The sequence below is a fragment of the Macrobrachium nipponense genome, chromosome 37 (assembly GCF_015104395.2).
Source record: "Macrobrachium nipponense isolate FS-2020 chromosome 37, ASM1510439v2, whole genome shotgun sequence".
NCBI lineage: Eukaryota > Metazoa > Arthropoda > Malacostraca > Decapoda > Palaemonidae > Macrobrachium > Macrobrachium nipponense.
In genome coordinates, this window is record NC_061097.1 from 47,602,321 (window position 1) to 47,620,031 (window position 17,711).

At 36.1% G+C, this 17,711-nt stretch overlaps 1 protein-coding gene across 5 annotated transcripts in view; it reads left to right on the forward strand.

Annotated features, from left to right (window-relative positions):
* LOC135209245 (band 3 anion transport protein-like) overlaps window positions 1–17,711 on the forward strand; it is a 396,919-nt gene that overhangs the window by 192,304 nt on the left and 186,904 nt on the right. For 4 of the 5 annotated variants that reach the window (XM_064241945.1, XM_064241942.1, XM_064241941.1 and 1 more), the window contains one exon: window positions 12,847–13,010. In XM_064241945.1, coding sequence (XP_064098015.1) covers window positions 12,981–13,010 — 30 coding nt within the window. In that variant the 5' untranslated portion in view covers window positions 12,847–12,980. Of the gene's footprint in view, window positions 1–5,495; window positions 5,650–12,846; window positions 13,011–17,711 lie in introns of those variants that run through there. The other variant, XM_064241943.1, reaches the window with a different exon arrangement.

The following is a 17,711-nucleotide window of genomic DNA, read 5'->3' on the forward strand; positions in this document are numbered from 1 at the left end:
GTTTTTTTCTGATTTGTTTGTTTGTTGGGAAAGGGATCTCGTTCGATCTTCCGTTTCGATTGGGTGGTTGGTATTTTATCGCGGATATTATGTACGACTTTGGTATGACAATACTCATTCATCTCACACTGCAAGCCTTGAATCCAGAGGAGAAATAATTGAAGAACTCTCACGGTATTCGAACCTATACAGATCGACAGACCCAGCTACCATAAACCACATTATTTTACCATAAACCACATTGTTTTAGTCATATTGTTATCGGTATAAAAGCTGTATGATAGGATACCAACTGTGTCGGTGCAGTAGATTACCACAACAATAGTTTACAATCAAAATATATCAGTTATTTGACCTTAATTATTATCTAGACAGTAACTTCTTCGATATTGTTGTTATTGCTATTATTATAAGTCAGCAGCAGATTTTATGTTCTTATCACGTTTCTTAAAACATAAAAAAACTCAAATTAGTAAATGCTCAGCCTTCGTCTTCAAAATTCCTCTTTCTCAGTCAAAGGTCATTCCAAAGGGGATTATCGGTCCGGGAAAATCCGTTTAGCCGTGGAAATCCCACTGGGAAAAGGTATTTTATCTTCATCCCTTTCAACCATGAACCTTAATCAGAGTTAATTGTCAGTCGGCCAATTTGGAGATTTAATAGGGATTAGTCCCTATGTTTTCATTTTCTGGCTTTTGTTTCTCTATAAAAGGGAACAGACCACTATTGTCATTCATTCCATTTCTATCATCCCACGAAGAGCATGGTTCTCCTTGTATCCACGCAGCCAAGAATACAATTTTTGCAATATTTGAACCCCAAGTATGTCGTAGAAAAAAAAGTTAATTGATGAAGGTCGTGTGTTTCAAGATAAGTGGATGATAGACTATTTTTTTGTGAAATGGAAAGAGAAACCAAGGTGCCTCGTTTGTTTAGAGGTAATTAGTGTATTGGAGGAGTATAATTTAAAAAGACATTACTTGACAAAACATCCTTCATATCACAATCTTATTGGTCGACCAAGAGAAAAAAGTTTAAAAATTGAGAAAAGCCTTGATAGGACAGAAAAGGTTTTTTTTCTTTTATTTGTCAAGAAACAGGATGTGAATAATAATACATTGTTACAGAAACAATTGCTAAGTATTCGAAAACCCACAGTGGTGGAGAATTTATAAAAGAATGTTTGCTTGCTGTATCTGAAAATGTGTGTAAAAAAAATCGGTTTATCTCGAAGAACTGTGACAAGGCGCATTGAAGATTTGGGGATCTGATATAGAATTAAGTATAATGATGTTACGCTTAAAAGTAATATTTCTTGCATAGTATGTGCATTATCAAATGGAATCGACCCTTTTAATGTCGACCTTTGTCAGGTAAAGCATCGTCATCTTGAATTCTCAATTGAAGATGGCGATGGGTAAAGCCTTCCCGAATTTGAGATTAATGCAACAGACGAAAGTCCCTGAGGTCAACAAGTAAACAAACCTCAAAGAAATAAGATAATCAAAAGATAACCCAAGTATTTCTGGCCTTCCAGCATTTTTTTTCCCTTTTTCGTTTTGCCTTGGTCAGTTATCTGATCACGATAACCTGTGTGATTATCCATCAAATGCTTGACTGGAGTATGCTTTTAAGAGGGGGCCGACTTGCTGTTATCGTTTGGAGGACAATGTAATGTAATAGTGCCTTGAGTTGCACCCTTTGCCATACTATGACATGTTATCGTCATTAATGTTGTCATATGTTTCCCTCAAGAACTTTTATTTTAAACTTAAAGATACTTTTTTTTAACTAAAGACAGTTTTGAAGTATATTAACATACTCGTAGCGAGGCAGTGCCGTCAATGCACCTCGCGTTTTGCACTGTAGGCTTTAAAACGTTAAGGTGTTGACAGCGTTCTGTCGTCCCTTAGCTAAACCTACATTTTAGATATTCATTTTACCTCCGTTCCCGCTTCCTTTCTTCGGCTTTGCTGCCCAACCTCACTAATTATAACTTGTGGGGTCTCGCGCGTCGTGTCCTTGATTTTCTGGATGTGTTTATCTCGCTGTCTAACCTCTCGAACTCCTTCTTATCAATGTCTTGGGCGACGAATGGCCGAGAGCGCCCCAGTGCATGGTTTGAGCGACTAAATTTCATCGAAATCTTATATCAGACGTCTTCTAAGAGTACGGTGATAGAGCGAATTTGATCTATATAGAGTTTTGGCATTATGCCAAGCACTGGGGAAACTAAGGCCATTCAGCGCTGAAACAGAAATTGACCGTAAAAGGTTCGAAAGGTTCAACAAGAGGAAAACCTCTAAAGCAGTTGCACTGTGAAACAATTGTTAGGAGAGGGTGGACAGTAAGATGGAAGTAAGAGAATATGAACGGAGGTACAGTAAAAGGAATAAGAGTAGTTGCAGATAGGGGCCTAAAGGAGGGACGCTGCAAAGAATCTTAAATTCTTTGCAGTAAGATGGAAGAAAGAGAATATGAACGGAGGTACAGTAAAAGGAATAAAAGTAGTTGCAGATAGGGGCCTAAAGAAGGGATGCTGCAAGGAAACTTGAGTAATGCCTGTATTGCACCGAATGAGGTGCACTGATGGTACTAACCCCCCCCACGGGGGATAGAACGAAGGTTCGAAGATCACTGAAAACCGCTTCAGTGTCGGCAAGGCAGTCTCGGTTATTCATGATAACGACACATCTATACCTTTATCAGGTGCATTAATACGCAATAAATATATTATTGTTTTTATGTTAAGTATGTTAAGGTCTGATAACGTTAACAGATGAATGATTTGATTTTTGAGGTCCTTCTACAGCCTCGGTTTGCTCTTCATGTTATTTTTATTTATCTTTTTTTTTTTTAATCTGTTACGAGGTCACCTATTACTGAGGTTGTGAAGTGTGAATGGAATTCAGTCATGAAACATAATCTTTTTTTTAAGAGATTAAAAACTCGCTGAGGAAATGTTCGACACATGTGCAATAGATGCTTGATTATGAAATTTATACTGATAATATTCTAATGTAATGAGCCACGCTATTAGAATCACTAGAGGACGGAGCTCTTATCAATTTTGGCCACCAGCGTCTATCGGCTGACTCTTGTACTAGTCCTTTGCGCAAGCACAAGTTATCAACAATTTTGACCAGTGGAAATTTCTCCTTTGTGGCTCCTCTCTGTGAAATGAGAAATTCAATTTGTTTTTGTGGTGACTTTTGAACCATCCGCCGCACACATATACATCCAGCCACATACATTTTTAAGAATTCAGATGCTGTGTTGTTTTTACATCTGTTTCAAGTTTAGTAACAGGCTTCAGATGAAGGGGTTATTTCTGTATTTCAAAGCTCTAGACACTCTCTCTCTCTCTCTCTCTCCTCTGTGTGTGTGTGTGTGTGTGTGCGTCTTCCTATTTATTTTTCCTATTCCTTACGTAAGCAAGTAGTACATAGAAATAATTTGGAAGTGGATTTTTTCGGAATGTGGGGCAAAGGGCAAGTGCACGCACACACATACGTACATACGTATGTATATATACGTATATATACATGTGTATGTGAATGTAAGTTGTTGAATAAAAAATGGCAGAATTCAACAGATTTTGTTTAAAAGAGGGTCTTCTTCCAGTGTATAATATATATGTTATGTATACATACATATAATTGTGTATATATATATATATATATATATATATATATATATATATATATATATATATTGTAAGGTCTAGCGACACTTGGTAGCGGTTGATAGGAAACTACCTCGGTTCAATTGTCTAACTACCTTCTTTTGTTTCGTGTGAAGAGGCAAGGTGAAGAAGTTTGCCACGAGTTTCCCTCCCTACTCAGTAAGGATTTGGAGAACGGATTGATCACCTCTCGACCAACACAGTCGAGAATGGAAGCAGCAGCAGTATTACCTTAATGCAGGTAATTAGTGTGATGGGAGGATGTTGGTCGTACGATGGAGACTCGTAGACGTCTTGGCAGTGTAACTACGGTCGTCCTCGAGAATTTGTGGTCACGACTACTTTAGATAAAGTTATTTTCCTGTGGAGGAGGAGTACGTTTGTGCAGTTTTCTCGCAATGGTGATGACTGAATATTAGTCATCGGTTGGAAGATATGTCACATCACAGTAGTCATCAGTTGGAAGACATTCACATCACAGTAGTCATTAGTTGGAAGGCTTGGATGCACAAGTGTAGCCCTAATTGGTTATTGATATATTATCTTGTTGAATAATGAATGATTAAAGTTTATTGATCATATGTTATTTTATTTGGCTTTCTGTTTTCTGAATCCTGGTCTTATATGTATATATGTAAAGTAATGAAGTTCAATAAATTAGCTTTAAGGTTTCATACTCTCCCCTCCTTGTTATGAACCCCTGGAGAGAGAAAATGGTCTTAACAATATATATATATATATATATATATATATATATATATATATATATATATATTTGTGTGTGTGTATGTGTGTGTGTGTATGTAAATGTGTATGTATGTGTGTGTGTGCTTTTGGGGGCAAAAAAAAAAAAAAACTCAAATAGCCCCAAATACCAGGAAACTCAGGTAGTACGAAGTAATCTACTGATACACATTTCTGGTTAGTACTATATATTCGAATTCTAAATACAACGCCAGATTTTATTTTCCTGTTTTTTGTTACTTGTCACGTTACCGGTTTGTTATGCCAGAAACCCCGCTCACGAATTTTAGGGAAATCAAGATTAAGCGGGCCGCCGCCGGCACCGGAAGCTCTTTCTTGAGCAACCGAATCCGTTTCCCAAACGTCACTTCATTGTCGACTGCTGCGCTGACGAAACGGGACAACGAAAGATAGCTACTCTGTCCCAGTAGTAGTAGTAGTAGCCGTTGAGTAGTGGGACTTGCCGGGCGTTGATTACTGTGTGTGAGATTGACTTGTGTTTACGGTAAGGAAGGAGGTGGTCTCGTAGTTCTTGTGAATTTGTACCGAATCTCTCAAAAGTATTTCTGTGGTGTATACTTAAGTTGCTGCTGGAAGGAGTTATTGCGCTTTTCTGTTTTTATTTCGATCTTCAGTTTTGAGTGCAAATCGTGTCTTAAATCGATGAAAATCGGGAATGTAAGCTTACATAGTATGGTAGCTAGCTAGCTCTCTCTCTCTCTCTCTCTCTCTCTCTCTCTCTCTCTCTCTCTCTCTCTCTATATATATATATATATATATATATATATATATATATATATATATATATATATATACACATACATACATCCAAAAAAAGTCGACCTCCTGGATGACTGTGACCTTCTATTTATTAACCAGGTTAAATACTTGCTCCTATAATTATAGTTTGTTCCACTAACATTAATGACCCACATCGAAAGCTTATCTAATTTATCATTGTCATTTTTTTTTCAATCAGACGGATAAGCTATCGCTTTAGATACGATTTCTCAGGGGAGTTGACGCGATCATCATTATCTGCGGACGGGCCTCGAGAGCTCTTGTTTAGTTCCTTTGTGATCTCGCGAGGAGAAGAGGTTCGTTTCCGATTTGAGTGTGAATTTCGTAGAATTTGCTCTTATAGATTTGTGCGGTTTTGCGCCGCCGTCACGTCATTCAGGACATTGGTCTACGTGATGTGAATGCGATAGATTATTTTGGTGAGTTTTGTGCCCTTATTTCGTTTTCCCTATGGGATTATCAAATAGAAAAGTTAAATATTTCCACTGATCTTTGTCAAGTTGGAAAAGAAATGTGGTATTTTATTCCAAGGAATGCTAGTCAGTTCTGTTTCCAAGAGAAATTCATTATTATTATTATTATATTTGCAGGAAGCAGACCTTCTTTGGAATTCTACTCAACGACCCAGTTGAGTCAGAAAAACGAATTATCAGAAGAATTGAAAAGACCCTGCATATAATTAAATTCGTTAAAAACTGCCATTATTTTTTAACATTATTATTTTTATTGTTATTATTATTATTATTTATGCAAGGAGCAGACCTTCTTTGATACATATTCTGTTGAAAATAATGGCAGTTTTCGACGAATTAATCTTATACAGGGTCTCTTCAATTCTTCTGATAATTCGTTTTTCTGACTCAGCTGGGTTGTTGAGTAGAATTCCAATATTCATATTTGTCATAATTAGGATATTTGTAAAAATTATAAAAAAATATTTTATTATTATTATTATTATTATTTTTTTTTTTTTTTTGCTCCATCACAGTCCTCCAATTCGACTGGGTGGTATTTATAGTGTGGGGTTCCGGGTTGCAATCCTGCCTTCTTAGGAGTCCATCACTCTCCTTACTATGTGTGCCGTTTCTAGGATCACACTCTTCTGCATGAGTCCTGGAGCTACTTCAGCCTCTAGTTTTTCTAGATTCCTTTTCAGGGATCTTGGGATCGTGCCTAGTGCTCCTATGATTATGGGTACGATTTCCACTGGCATATCCCATATCCTTCTTATTTCTATTTTCAGATCTTGATACTTATCCATTTTTTCCCTCTCTTTCTCTTCAACTCTGGTGTCCCATGGTATTGCGACATCAATGAGTGATACTTTCTTCTTGACTTTGTCAATCAACGTCACGTCTGGTCTGTTTGCACGTATCACCCTATCCGTTCTGATACCATAGTCCCAGAGGATCTTTGCCTGATCGTTTTCTATCACTCCTTCAGGTTGGTGCTCGTACCACTTATTACTGCAAGGTAGCTGATGTTTCTTGCACAGGCTCCAGTGGAGGGCTTTTGCCACTGAATCATGCCTCTTTTTGTACTGGTTCTGTGCAAGTGCCGGGCATTCACTTGCTATGTGGTTTATGGTTTCATTTTTCGTATTGCACTTCCTACATATGGGAGAGATGTTATTTCCGTCTATCGTTCTTTGAACATATCTGGTTCTTAGGGCCTGATCTTGTGCCGCTGTTATCATTCCTTCAGTTTCCTTCTTTGGCTCTCCCCTCTGTAGCCATTGCCATGTGTCATCGCTGGCTAGTTCTTTAGTCTGTCTCATGTATTGTCCGTGCATTGGTTTGTTGTGCCAGCCCTCTGTTCTGTCTGTCTTTCTCCTGTCTCTGTATATTTGTGGGTCTTCGTCTACTTTTATTAGTCCTTCTTCCCATGCATTCTTTAGCCACTCGTCTTCACTGGTTTTCAGATATTGCCCCAGTGCTCTGTTTTTGATGTTGACGCAGTCCTCTATACTTAGTAGTCCTCTCCCTCCTTCCTTTCGTGTTATGTATAGTCTGTCCGTATTTGCTCTTGGGTGTAGTGCTTTGTGTATTGTCATATGTTTCCTGGTTTTCTGATCTATGCTGCGGAGTTTTGCCTTCGTCCATTCGACTATTCTTGCGCTGTATCTGATTACTGGCACTGCCCATGTGTTTATGGCTTTTATCATATTTCCGGCGTTGAGTTTTGATTTGAGTATCGCCTTGAGTCTCTGCATATATTCTTTCCTGATCGTGACCTTCATCTCTTGGTGTTTTATATCCCCTCCTTCCATTATTCCCAGGTATTTGTATCCTGTCTCATCTATGTTTTTGATGTTGCTCCCATCTGGTAGCTTTATCCCTTATTATTATTATTATTATTATTATTATTATTATTATTATTATTATTATTATTATTAGTGTCGTTCAGGAAAGTTTCAAAGAGAAACAAACAACTTCTCAGTTTGAAGGAATTATAATTTCTCAGAATAAAAAATGAGAATAATCAATTCTCAGTTTTGAAAGAATCTTAATTTCTCGCCAAATTTTGACAGGTTTTTAATGAAATTGCAGAACTCCTCAGTTCTGTCCGGTTCATTTGGGACGTCAAAATTTGAGTACATGATGATCAGTCAATTCTGGATGATAAAATTATTTTTATATATATTTACAATATACACTTTCGCCCCCTCCCTCCTTAAACAAACATTGTTAACAAGCCTCGCAGATTAAGTGTATTAAGAACCATTCCTTCCCCCAACCTGAGTTTGAGGGGATATGGGCGGAAAGAGGAATTATTGTTATTATTGTATTTAAAAAAAGTGCTTACTTACATGCCAAATTGTTATTGTTGTTATTATTATTGTTGTGCAAAATGTGCTTACATGCATGTGACAGTGTTTATTATTATTATTATCATCGAGCAAACTATGCTTACATTCATCATTATTAGTATTATTATTATAGTACTTAGGAAGGAGACCCTCTCTCAAGCATACTTTATTAAAAGTAATGGCTACTCAGCAGCATTGCGCTGGGAGAGATACTTCTCTATTTTTCGAAAAAAAGGTAGAGAAGAATCTTTACAAGCGTACTTTTATAAAGTTTAATATTATTATCAATATCATTATCATTGGTATCATGCAAAATGCGCTTGCATGCATTTGACAGTGTGCTTGTCATATTATTATTAATTATTATTATTATATTTTTGTCTATCACAGTCCTCTAATTCGCCTGGGTGGTATAGTGTGGGGTTCCGGGTTGCATCCTACCTAGGAATCCTTCACTTTTCTTACTATGTGTACCGTTTCTAGGATCACACTCTTCTGCATGAGTCCTGGAGCTACTTCAGCCTCTAGTTTTTCCAGATTCCTTTTCAAGGATCTTGGGATCGTGCCTAGTGTTCCTATGATTATGGGTACAATTTCCACTGGCATATCCCATATCCTTCTTATTTCTATTTTCAGGTCTTGATACTTAAACATTTTTTCCCTCTCTTTCTCTTCAACTCTGGTGTCCCCTGGTATTGCGACATCAATGAGTGATACTTTCTTCTTGATTTTGTCAATCAACGTCACGTCTGGTCTATTTGCACGTATCACCCTATCTGTTCTGATACCATAGTCCCAGAGGATCTTTGCCTGATCGTTTTCTATCACTCCTTCAGGTTGGTGCTCGTACCACTTATTACTGCAAGGTAGCTGGTGTTTATTATTATTATTATTATTATTAATACAACATGGCCTAACAACGCCATAAGTGAAAAATAACAACAGAACCAAGTGGAGATGAAGAAAACGTTGATGTAAATGGTAAACAAACGAACAGACAAATAAATAGATAAGAATAAATAAATAAATGAGCAGTTATCAAATATCACGTGACGGGTACAACCCCATTTCCTCTTCTTCAGTGAAGGCTGGGCGATGCCATCACTTTTATCTGTCTGCGTTTCAGAATGTCAACCAACACTCTCTCTTCTGGAGGTGTCTGTAGAGTTCTCCCAGAACATATCCCTTCATTCTGATGGCGTCCTTCAGTGCATGGGTGACCAGACTTTTGGACTCCGAGATCTGCTCTAAAGACTGAATCTCTTTTACGATCTACCATACTACATCATCACATATTACGTGGGGAAATAAAAAAAAAAAATTCAAAAGAGCGCCATAGTACGATAACACGTGAGGACAGTTGCCTCACTTTTATATATATATATATATATATATATATAATATATATATTATGTATATGTATATATATATATACATATATATATATACATAACAATATATATTATATAGAAAAGTGAGGCAACTGTCCTCACGTGTTATCGTACTATATGTATAGCCTATATGTATATGTTATTATAATATTATATATATATATATATATAGTATAATATATATATATATATCTATATATAATATATAATATATATATTATATATATATATAATATAATATATATAATGTCGCGATCGACTGTTTGGCCACCTCTGCTTTAGTGTTTAATCCGTTGTCTGCGTCGTTGGGTTATTATTATTATTATTATTATTATTATTATTATTATTATTATTATTATTATTATTATTATTATTATTATTATTCAGCAAATGAATTCTATTCATATGGAACAAGCCCACTAGTGAAATTCAAGCTTCCAAAGAATACGGTATTCATTAGGAAGAAGTAAGATGTTAAGGCAAATACAGAAGGAAGAGATCCCACTTGCTCTAAAGAAAATGAATACATTTATAAGTAGGTAAAAATGTATTACAATGCAAGAACTTCTGAAGTTCAATTGTCCCTCTGCTCATGATATTATCGGTGGTAGGCCTACTCATTTTGCCCGCGAGGGAGACCTCTTAAGTGTCAGTTTATAAGGCTTGTTGATGCATTTTACAGAGGCGTGCACTTTCTCTCAGGGAGGTAAATACCCGGAAAGTTCCCAATGACTTCCTCCAAAGATTACCCTCCCCCCCCCCCCCCCCCCCACTGCTTCGCAGCACTTTCGTAGAACAGCATTTTCGGTGGAATTCCGGTCACTTCCTGTTGGGGGAAGGGTGCAATAACGGAAAGCTGAATGAGTTTGTAAACAAACTTTTAGTCGCTCAACTAAATCGACATTGTATGTTTGAAGAAAAAACACATAGCAGTGTAGAAATTCAAATATTGTGGTTCCTATCCGTACTCTTTACAATTGAGTTTCACTGTACCTTTTGTGCTGTAGCTTCTGGTTTTTATATTGTGCAGACTTTTAGAATTGTAGACTTTATCATCATTAAAGGTCACTATTCACTCAGTATGAGAACAAGCGACTAAGGATATGACTAATAACAATAACAGACAAAATGGGGTCGGCTTTTATTTTTATCCATCAACATAATCGTAAACTCGTGGTTTATTTGGCTATATAATGATTATAATTGGAAAGTAAATGTGAAAGTTGCTGAACGTGTAAGGTTATGATGTGGATTCCTTCGGTTAATTAGCCAATTCTTATCAGTTAGTTGTTTTATCTCCGTTTTGAATTATGTCACTTTTCCGCTAATTTCAATTCAATCTCACTAAAAGCTCAAAGAGACGTGAACACGCAGATACATAAGGAAACGGTTAAAGACATTTGAGTAAAATAAAAAATTAATATAAAAAATAATTGAATTGCCCAAGTCAACTACGAACCATAATAAACTGACGAATGAAATGAACCCGTCAAATGGTCTTGGTGAGGTTCGTAGTGCAGTTTCCACAAATAAAATCATGATGATGATAATGGCTTAGCTGTCTGGGCTGTCAGCTGTCTGTCTAGCGGCTGTTATTTTGACTCGAGACCTGGTGCCACCCGGGAGGGATTGAGCGCCGTCACAGTGATTTAAGGCTACTGTAAACATCACCAATTCCCGTCAAAGCGTGTTGCACTCTGTTGCACGCGTCACTCGTTCCCGGAGAAAGACCTCGTTATTAAATACCCACTGTTTAACGTAGCCTCAATCCTCCCGTGCGTTGGTGTTAATAGATGATCCACCGCATGACGTCATTCTTATGTAAGATGTCAGCTGTATGACTCGAAATAAATCGATATATTGTGTAGGTGTGGCACAGCCGTTTCCTTCAGCGAGCACATGGCTTCGGTTGCGTCATACGTGTAGTTGCCAGATGTGATGTTTTTTCAAGTGTTTGGAATAAAGCTTTGAGCATGATGTTTATCTCATATTAGATATTAACAATTGCAGCCGATTGCGGTAATTATAACGTCTTATAGCGTGTCGTTTATGTAACCGTAATTAAATTGTATTTAGATATACTTTATTTGACATCTGGGAAAAGTTGCCAACTAACGCCATCGGTAGTATACACTCACGCGTGGTTTGTAACGGTCGTAGTCTTACGCTGCTGGCGTTGTTTATGAATCTATCGCCGCATGGTGGGAAGGACTTATAGCGAATTTCGTGGATTGGAATAGTTTTTGCAAATGTTCAACCGCGAAATGAATTTCTTCAAGGCCGACATCATAGTATTTGAAACATATGTGCCACAGCACGTAAGCAATCCATCCAATACAATGGATTAATAGTGCATTTAACAGTGACGTGGAGAGTCATCAATGGTATGCAGGTATCAGCGATGTCATTTGCTTCCTCGGTAAGTTAATGTAAGCAGCTTATCTCGAATTTTTTATGTGCCTTGCATGATGGTCAACCGTCCATGTTTGTGTGGGTGTTTTTGAAGTATGTTTATGGTCTACCCAGACTTAAGTTTATTCTGCAGGTATAGCTATATTTATTCGTGGTATTGTCCCTGCCAGTGTGTAGAAATTCAGCCAAGTTCTAACATACTACCTATTGATTGGTACTTGCTGTTTCCATTTTAACTACATTATGCGTATTTATGAAATTGGTCTTACGTGTTTTTAAAAGGAAAGTAGGTAACATATTTGTGTAATCATAGGCACAGTCGACGAAATATGATAACAAAACAAGTCTGTATAAGATTATGTTCCAATTATGAGACACGTTTCATTCCTTGTAGCTGGCGTATATTTTTCTTCTTACTTAACACTGCCCTTATCTTATCGCTGTTCATATCGTAAATGTCGTTATTAATATTATTTTTCTTAGATTCGTATTTACAAAATTAACAAAATGGACAACCTCAGATTCGTGACTCGTTCAAACATTCTTTTTCTTTTACGAAAAACGCCGTTTTCTTTATTTTTCATTCAGTATTTTGGTATGAGGTTTTGTTAGTTATATTTACCTTTTCCTCTTTCACCGTTTATTATTTTGATTAAGGGAAAGTTTACGTATATCTTTTTTCACCATTCCTGTTCTTTGTGAAGAAATATAGTTGTTTTATTAGCAAATTGGCGAATAGACGTATGCTCTTTTGTTGCCGCCAGTCTTAAAACATTGTTCGTATGTTTATATGTTTCTTAGCGAATGCCCACGCGTAAGGAAAACAACTTTCTTTTTTGACACGCTATAATGTCCTGTATGCGTTACCATGTATTACCACATTAGCAAGGGTTAAAATTCATACCATATTTATATGCTAACCGTAGGACGGCATAGTGCCCACAAGCTGTCATAATTAAAGGTTATGTGTTGAAACTAGCTCAATGTTAACTTTTATTTTACAGGTGTGCCTACATACTCCCAAGAAATCAGCACCCAAGAGTCTCCCCCCCCCCCCCCTACGTATTTTCAAAAGGAAAGGATTATTTGTACTGGAATATCAGTCTGAAGACCCAAGAAAGAACCAGAACTAATCAAGATGGATAATATAGCATCTCTTCAGAAAAGCGTAAGTTTCTTGAAACTTGTCACCTTTACTCAGTTATTTATTCATGAAAGTTGTTAGTGGGTAAGTGGGTAATTGAAACTAAATGTAGGTCAATTAAGCTCGTTAGGACTATGGCTATGGTTCATAGTTTCCAGTGTCGGAATTTTAAAATTATACACGAACTCGCAACATTTTTTATTATTGTGGGCCCCTTAGAACAGAATGGTAAGATGTTATTGAATGGTAAGATGTTACCAAGGTTGTGTTAAAAGAGCTGTGTTAGCAATTCACAGTGATGTTTATTCGCCACACTTCAATCCCAATTGGAAAAGCATAACGCTTAAAAAGCCTAATGGCTTAAGAAAAAAATAAATGCAAAATTAAAAATTATGTGAAAAATGTGAGATAGAAAACAAAATTAAATACTAAAAATTATACCATGAAGATTGGGACAGTATATATTATTGTTAATACATAAGATTTATGCAGGTATTTAATTGCAGAAAGGAGGTTTTAAGAAGTATCCCAAGCAGATAGATATAGATTAACAGTAATTCCCTGTAACTAAATCAAGCTGTACTTAACATTTGCCTTTCAGTTTTAATTTTTTTTCCGTGAAATCCACACGGTTTTAAAGCTTGCCATGATTACCATAGAACAAATTAAGTACATATGATTGCAAATATAGTTGATGAGTAAATCAGACTGATATGTTGGGGATAGGATTTCTGTTCAGGGTAATATTAGAATCTGAGCTTGGTGCAAGAATTTCCTTTATGAGGTTCCATAAACTATTATTGTGTATGGAAGCATTCCTGATCAATCTTTTTCTTTTAAAGACTTTTATTGAAAGATCACAGGTAAGAGATTGTTTAACAGTGCATACACCTAGGAACTTGAAATGGTTTGGGAAGTGTGGCTGACCATATAGAGGAATGAAAGCATAGTGATTTTGTTTAAAAAAAAATGGAAAAGGAAAGCTGTCACTGCTTAGGCTTTAGGCTACTTGATTTGGAAATACGTTCTAGCATGGAATCCCACAGTATCAGGAACTATTTAACTAGTAGACAGTATTTTTTTATTGTTATTTATATGGTAAAATACAGGCAATTGTATGATGTGACCAAGTCAAATTTGGAGCTTGTCCAAATGATTTTTCTTTAAATTAAATATGAATGTTGGCACTGTATAGAAACAGACTGGTAAGTTAGATAGGAAAAGACCCAAGGGTAAAGAATAAAGAAGAGTGGAGAGCAAAGCAGATGGGTCTGAAGGGATTCTTATAAAAGGCATTATTACTAACTACAGTATTAGCACACATCACATTGTAGGCAGTACCCACATATGCTGTATTTATGGTTACAGATTTTAACTGGAGAGCCTTTTGAAGTTAGAGAAAAAGGCTAGTTGTTTGCAAGGGGTTGAAAGATTAAAGGTTTTGGTTTCCTGGCAATATTGTGAAGCCTTAAATTCTGTGATGGGTGCTCAGCAGTATAATGAAAGTCTAGGGTGCTCGGTGAGTATAATGAAAATCTAGGGTACTCACTGAGTAAAATGAAAGTCTAGGGTGCTCGGTGAGTATAATGAAAGTCTAGGGTACTCAGTGAGTAAAATGAAAGTCTAGGGTGCTCGGTGAGTATAATGAAAGTCTAGGGTGCTCAGTGAGTATAATGAAAGTCTAGGGTGCTCAGTGAGTATAATGAAAGTCTAGGGTGCTCGGTGAGTATAATGAAGGTCTAGTTTTGCCAAGCTGAAAAGTGTCTACTACTTGATGCTATAGCTATATGCAAATTTTTCTTTAGCTGCAATTTTATGAGTGATTTAGTTGCATATCTCTGAGAATTTTAAATGTGAACTAGAATGCATGTGATGCTTCAATTTCTTATGTTGTAGATACATTCCATTTAAAGGATTAACTTATTAAGTTAATAGTTTTATTTACCACATTATTTGTGAATTTCAGGGCTGCGAAAGAGTACAGTAATATATTTTCTGGATGTATTGTACTAATAATCACTAATCTGCTTCATATGTAATCTGGTGGTAATATTTAGATTTGAGGATACTGTTAAGAATATTTAACATATAATACTTATCTTCACAGTATGCAATAGTAGCTTAGCTAATGTTCATGAAAAATATGTGTTTTACACCTTCTTAACTTGTTGCATCTACTGTTTTCATATTCTTTAACTTTGTTTTTATTGAAGAAAATAATTTGTTTTGTGTAGGAGTGTTTAACCCTAATTGCTTCATTTTCTTCATCAGGAACAGGTGAAGGACTTATTTCACTACTGGTCTTTATACTAGTAACCAAATCATGTGACAGATAAGTTCTTTTATACTAATTTTTGGGAGTGAATGCCACAGCTTACTTTTGTGACTAAAGCCAACTAGTGCACATTGCTGTTTCAATAAATTGCTTAATGCTTCAGCCTGTCCTTCAGCTTTTACCAAATGTGTCTGATTTGTGTTTTTGTGCTGGACTATATGTATGCTTTTCATAGTGGACAGTTTAGTGCTATTATTGTGTTTAGAACCCTGTCGTTAATTATGTTGATGTTTGCTGTGGCTACTTAGGATTGATTTTTTATGCCCAGAAGATCATGCTTAAAGAAGTTACCTTCGTATAATAGACTTTCAGCTTTAGAAATTTAATCAAGCTACAAGTATCAAACTCACATGAAGATTATACCCTGGTGAATGTGTATTGCTTAGGAATAATGTAAATATCAGTAACATATATGAATGAAACTTGTGTGTTACATGTAAATATTATTCTACAGTATTGAAAGTGAAGCCTGATGAGTCTCTTAAGTTTCTTGTAAATCAAAAGAAAATTCATTCCAAAAGGATGGTAGTATCATGATGTAATTAAAGTTGACCTCGTTTGGCACTGGTAGTTACCCATCAACATGGCTGTCCATATGGTTTTGTCTTGATGAGATGGTCACTTGTACCACAGAACTTGGGTAACTGAACTATTATGCCAACATTTCTAGGCATTTCTTGGTGTATTGCCAATAAAATATCTTTTCAGGACTCAAAAGTCTTGTTTGCGAAATTTAGCGTACATATTTAGATGTAGATGCCCATTTAGGCAAGGTATTCCAGTTTAGATGGTGATTATTGTAGGTGAGACTTGTACATTGGGTATATATTTATAATGCAGTTTAAGCTCCCTGATGAGCTGCTAATTTTATTTCAACGGAGAGATTTCTAGCTGCAGTTGAGTGTTAGAAGATAGATTTAAATGCGGGATCTTTTAGATTTTGTAGTGGAATATTTTATGTAGTTTATTTATTTTTAAGCTGTTTTCTCTTTAACAGTACTTGAAAATGTTTTAGGATTTCTTTCTTATGCAATTTAATAATGTTTTTAGTACAGGTTTAGCAAGAATTTTTCAATGGTTAAGAAACTTACGGGCTTAAAGTGTAACAGGATATGTACATCTTTTTATGCATGATGTTTAGAGGTATTTTGCAATTGTTTTATTCATCAGTACATAGTAGTACTATGAATTACTGAATTTGTGCAAGTAATAGCTTCTTACGGTTATAGTTTTTGCTTAGAGATGTAGGGTGGTTTCAGGGCTTGTTTTTTTATATATATAATTTTGTATACACTACTATATACATCAAAATAATTTAGTACTGCATTACTGGACTTGTTGAGCTGGTCAGTACTTTTAAAAGATGTTAATTGAGGTGTTAAATTCAGGTATGACATCTACTATTCGTTTGGACTGATTGGCTGAGGGGTGCATCATGTTTAGACTGGGTGATTGGAACACACATGAATTGTGGGTTTTGTTACTCTTCCTACCTCTAATTTTCTTTCTCTTGAAGGTTATTGTAGAAGCATCTAGTTTAAAAAATGTCTATTGGTTTGAAGTTTGTGACAGGTAGTCTGAGGACTGAGGTAGTGGCAAAAGACGCTGAAAAAGGGAGAAGGCTGCCAATTATTTAGGCACTAGCGAAGTCTGGTTGCAGGCACTTTTGTTGACCATCAAACTAGTGACGTACTTAGATGTTTGGTTGATGGTGGCTGTGGTGTAATCCACTTTTGTATAATTTTGTTGCCTTAGCTTTGTGAGAGGTTGGGCCATCAACCAACAACATACATAGAGAGATGTACCTGACCCCTAAGGACAGATATACAGATGTCAAAGACAGATGTTCCTGGACAGAATGGAGATGTTCCAGGACAGAAGTTCCTGGACACCTGTCCAGGAACTTCTCAGAAAACTTTTATCCCTGGGGAAGCTCATTCCTTTGAGAAATTTATCGAGAACTTTTTTTTATTATATGGTGAATATAAAAAATAATGAGACTAAGAAGTCAGTCTTCTAGATTAATAGGCTTGTATGTAATAAGGATTTGTTTGTAAATTACTAAGTCTTTCTTCTAGATTAATAGGCTTGCAATAAGGATTTATTTTTAAATGAGAGTCAGTCTTGTAGATTAGTAGGTTTTCTACTGATAAGGATTTGTTTGTAAAGGATGAAGTAAGTCTTTTAGATTAATAGACTTTGTAGTAAGGATTTGTTTGTAAATGATGAAGTCAGTCTTTTAGACTAATAGGCTCTGTAATAAGGATTTGTTTGTGAATGACTAAGTCAGCCTTCTGGATTAATAGGCATACAATAAGGATGTTTGTAAATGAGTAAATCAGTTTTCTAGATTAACAGGCTTGTAGTAATCATTTGTTCATAAATGGCAA